This window comes from Cystoisospora suis, assembly GCF_002600585.1.
Source record: "Cystoisospora suis strain Wien I chromosome Unknown contig_9868, whole genome shotgun sequence".
NCBI classification, from domain to species: domain Eukaryota; phylum Apicomplexa; class Conoidasida; order Eucoccidiorida; family Sarcocystidae; genus Cystoisospora; species Cystoisospora suis.
This window is the reverse complement of record NW_027162642.1, coordinates 5,849-8,895: the sequence shown is the minus strand read 5'-3', so window position 1 is coordinate 8,895 and position 3,047 is coordinate 5,849. Positions and strand designations below refer to the sequence as shown.

The 3,047-nt window shown below is 52.3% G+C and overlaps 1 protein-coding gene across 1 annotated transcript in view; it reads right to left on the bottom strand.

Moving 5' to 3' along the window:
- Positions 1-638: 638 nt before the first annotated feature.
- CSUI_011138 (uncharacterized protein) overlaps positions 639-3,047 on the bottom strand; it is a 7,188-nt gene continuing 4,779 nt past the window's right edge. Inside the window, exons 5-6 of the mRNA XM_068071239.1 lie at positions 2,873-3,003; positions 639-1,952 (exon numbers count right to left, since the gene is read on the bottom strand). Coding sequence (XP_067916785.1) covers positions 1,135-1,952; positions 2,873-3,003 — 949 coding nt within the window. The 3' untranslated portion in view covers positions 639-1,134. The remainder of the gene's footprint in view (positions 1,953-2,872; positions 3,004-3,047) is intronic.

Genomic DNA, 3,047 nt, shown 5'->3' with positions numbered 1-3,047 from the left:
GCGACTGACTGATCAGGGACCCGGAGAGTAAGAACGAGGCCGAAAAACCTGACGTCTCTGTCAGTGCATCCGCCTGCGGCGTAATGCGAACTCCGGTAACAGGCACTTCATTTGGAGTACCGACCGGTGTTTCCCGGTTTTTTTTTCCTGCATGCCCTCGTGTTGTCGGGAGTCGACTGATTGGACCCTGTCGGTTGCCGTTCTGTTAGCAGGCATGTTTTTTTTCCTTCTCTATCAACAGGTTTATCTCTTGAGAAGCCGTCTCTGTTTAACGGAGCCTCTTGACCCTCGGGTCTTCCAGGGAAAGGAAAATGGTCTAAACTCGCTTTGGGCTACTTCCAGTTGCTGCAGCAGACCCGGGACCGACGCTTTCTACGTCGGTCCCGGGTCTGTTGCTACAGTAATCCGAAATAGAAGCCTCACCTAGTTTCTTGCTTTCCGGTTCGGATGAAAGAACGTCGCTGGGTCGTTCCTCCCCCCGAGCCTGATAATAGAAGGGCATTCTCTGGAAGCCACTAGCAGATCACACGGCTAGAGAGAAGCGCAACGCTCGCCTCTGTTCAGTGGTGATTACAAAATGGCAGCACCGTACATGGCAACAGGTCGTGTACCTTGCTTGGCACAGCTAGGGGGACATGGCGGGTTGTCGGAGAGTGCAAGGCAAGCGATTTGGCTCGACTGTTGTTGATCTTTGAAGAGGGAGTCTGGTCGTTTTGTCGCCGGTCAGTTGCGTTGGGCCTGTCGGCAGCGTGCAGTGAGAAAGTTGGGAACTCATGCATTAGCGGAGAAGGGGAACTGAATGCTCGAAGGCTGACGCTGACTACAGACTAGAGAATACGACTGTGCACCGGGGCCGCCTTGTTGCGACAGTTTCTTTCAACGACACGCTTCCATCGCGGTAGTAGCGTCTGGTCGAGAGACAAGAAGCTTTTCAGCCTCTTTCAGCGCCGTGAAAGTCTGTTTTCTAGCACTGGTTTCGAAGCGGTGATGGCATCGACAAGGGCTTCCACGGGAGAACTCTCACATTTTGCCTGACCGGCCCCTCCAACGCATTCGGCATGTGCGCCTTGCATGACTCGGAGGCAGAAGAAGCTACGGCTGCTCCCTGATGCCCTGCAGGACTTCGCACAAGCGTCAGCTGTCCTCACTGCCGCTACTGCTGCTGCTGGACGTGTCTGAGCTATTCGATCCTTGGCTTTTTAGGCCTTCATCGGAGGAACTGGAGGCGCTCTTGTCTTTCTGTGTGGGATCCTTCGCCTTCGCATCTCCGCCACTGCTCCCATCGGCACTTCCGCTGTCACTTCTGCTGCCACTACTCTCACTTTCGCTGGCACTGCCTTTACCATCGTCATCACTGTTGTTAGTCTTACTGTCGTGGTTATTCTCACTCTCTTCGCTGCTCTCTCTGTCTTGATTACTCTCGTTCCCTTCACCACTGCTCTCATGCCCTCCGCCGTCGTTCTCACTTTCCTCACTACCGCTGCTCTTACTGCCACTGCCGCTCTTGCTACCTCCGCCACTGCTGCTCTTACTGCTCTCACTACTGCTGCTCTTACTGCCCTCGCTACTGCTGTCACTGCCGCTCTCGCTGCTGCTGGTATCACTGCCACTCTCGCTACTGCTGGTATCACTGCCACTCTCGCTACTGCTCGTATCACTGCCACTCTCGCTACTGCTGGTATCACTGCCATGTTCGCTGTCCTCCTCCTCCTCCTCTGGCATCTTTCCCTTGGCGTTGTCTTCCTCACTATCTTCACCGCTGTCGGAATCCTCGACGTCCTCACTGCTTGATTTATTGCCACCGAATCCCCTCCCCCGTACGAGCCCTTCCACGCCACCGTAATCGGCAGTCGCGGCGCCCATAGAGTGCAACTCGCAAAGGAATTCCCGTAGAGCGTCGCCTTTCAGAAAAGCTTCGAGTCGTTCTAAGTGGTTCATGAACCTCCCGTGGACTGACAGCATGACAACAAGCAACCACGGCGCTGCTCCCTCCTATTGGACGGCATTGTTGGGAAAGACTTGCCAAGCTGACCCGTGGAAACGTTGAAGTCACTTTAAGTCCCATGAGCCAACAGCACCTCTGCTATTCGCGCTCTGGTCTTTCTTTCTCTTTAGAATGCGAGGTAGCTTGGAATGAAATTCTCTGAACCCTAGACCATTCTATGGGGTGTCTGTCGACGGTAGTAGGAGTGCTGTATACCTACGTCTACATTTCTCCCTGCCCTACAGTCCATTATGGAAGTCGCTAGCTGCGTACGAACGCTTCCTCGTCACAGAAGAGGTATTTCTAGCCCAGACCCGTTCCCACCGACTCGGAGATCACCCTTCGAATAACCAATGCAGGACCTGAAGGTGCTAGGCCGTACGACATTTTGACTGCTGGGGCTCGAATGAAAGAGCTGACAACACTAAAAGAGAGAAAACTGCTTGCCTTCGGTAAGCTAACTACGCCACAATACACCATAATACAGTACCACAGGCTCGACATCACAGCTATAATATCACGTGGTCTCGAAAGGTCAACGACCCTATCTTTCTTTCCTCTCTGACCTAGTTCATTAGAAGGGTTTCTAGGGTCTTTCTGCGCTGCAAGCTGTATTCATGAAGAGATCTAACTACCAGAAAAAGAGGAACCATGCATATTTCCCACTTGTTTTTTATCCTCATGGTCTTAAGGAGAAAGATGCACCGTTAGTTAGGACTAACACAACTACTTCCTTCTCTCAAGTGACGGACACTTCTTCTGTTGTGCTGGAGCTCATAAACTGAAGCTGGCGGCAGATAGTAGGGTTCCCTGATAAGACATTCGTAGGCAGGATGATGCTAGGCTGGATGAATGAAGCATGAGAAAGTGAGGAGTTCTTTCTCTTACAGTGTATGGTATTATCACTCTTATATTGCTGTAGGGATTCGACTGTCATTTCCTCTTCCACAATCTTCTCAACTAGAGGTGGTAGCTCTCTCTGAGTTGCTCCTTTTCGCTTGGCCTGCTCCCACAGAGCCCTAAGGAGTTGGCAGGAGGACCCCGGTATAGGAAGAAAGCAGGA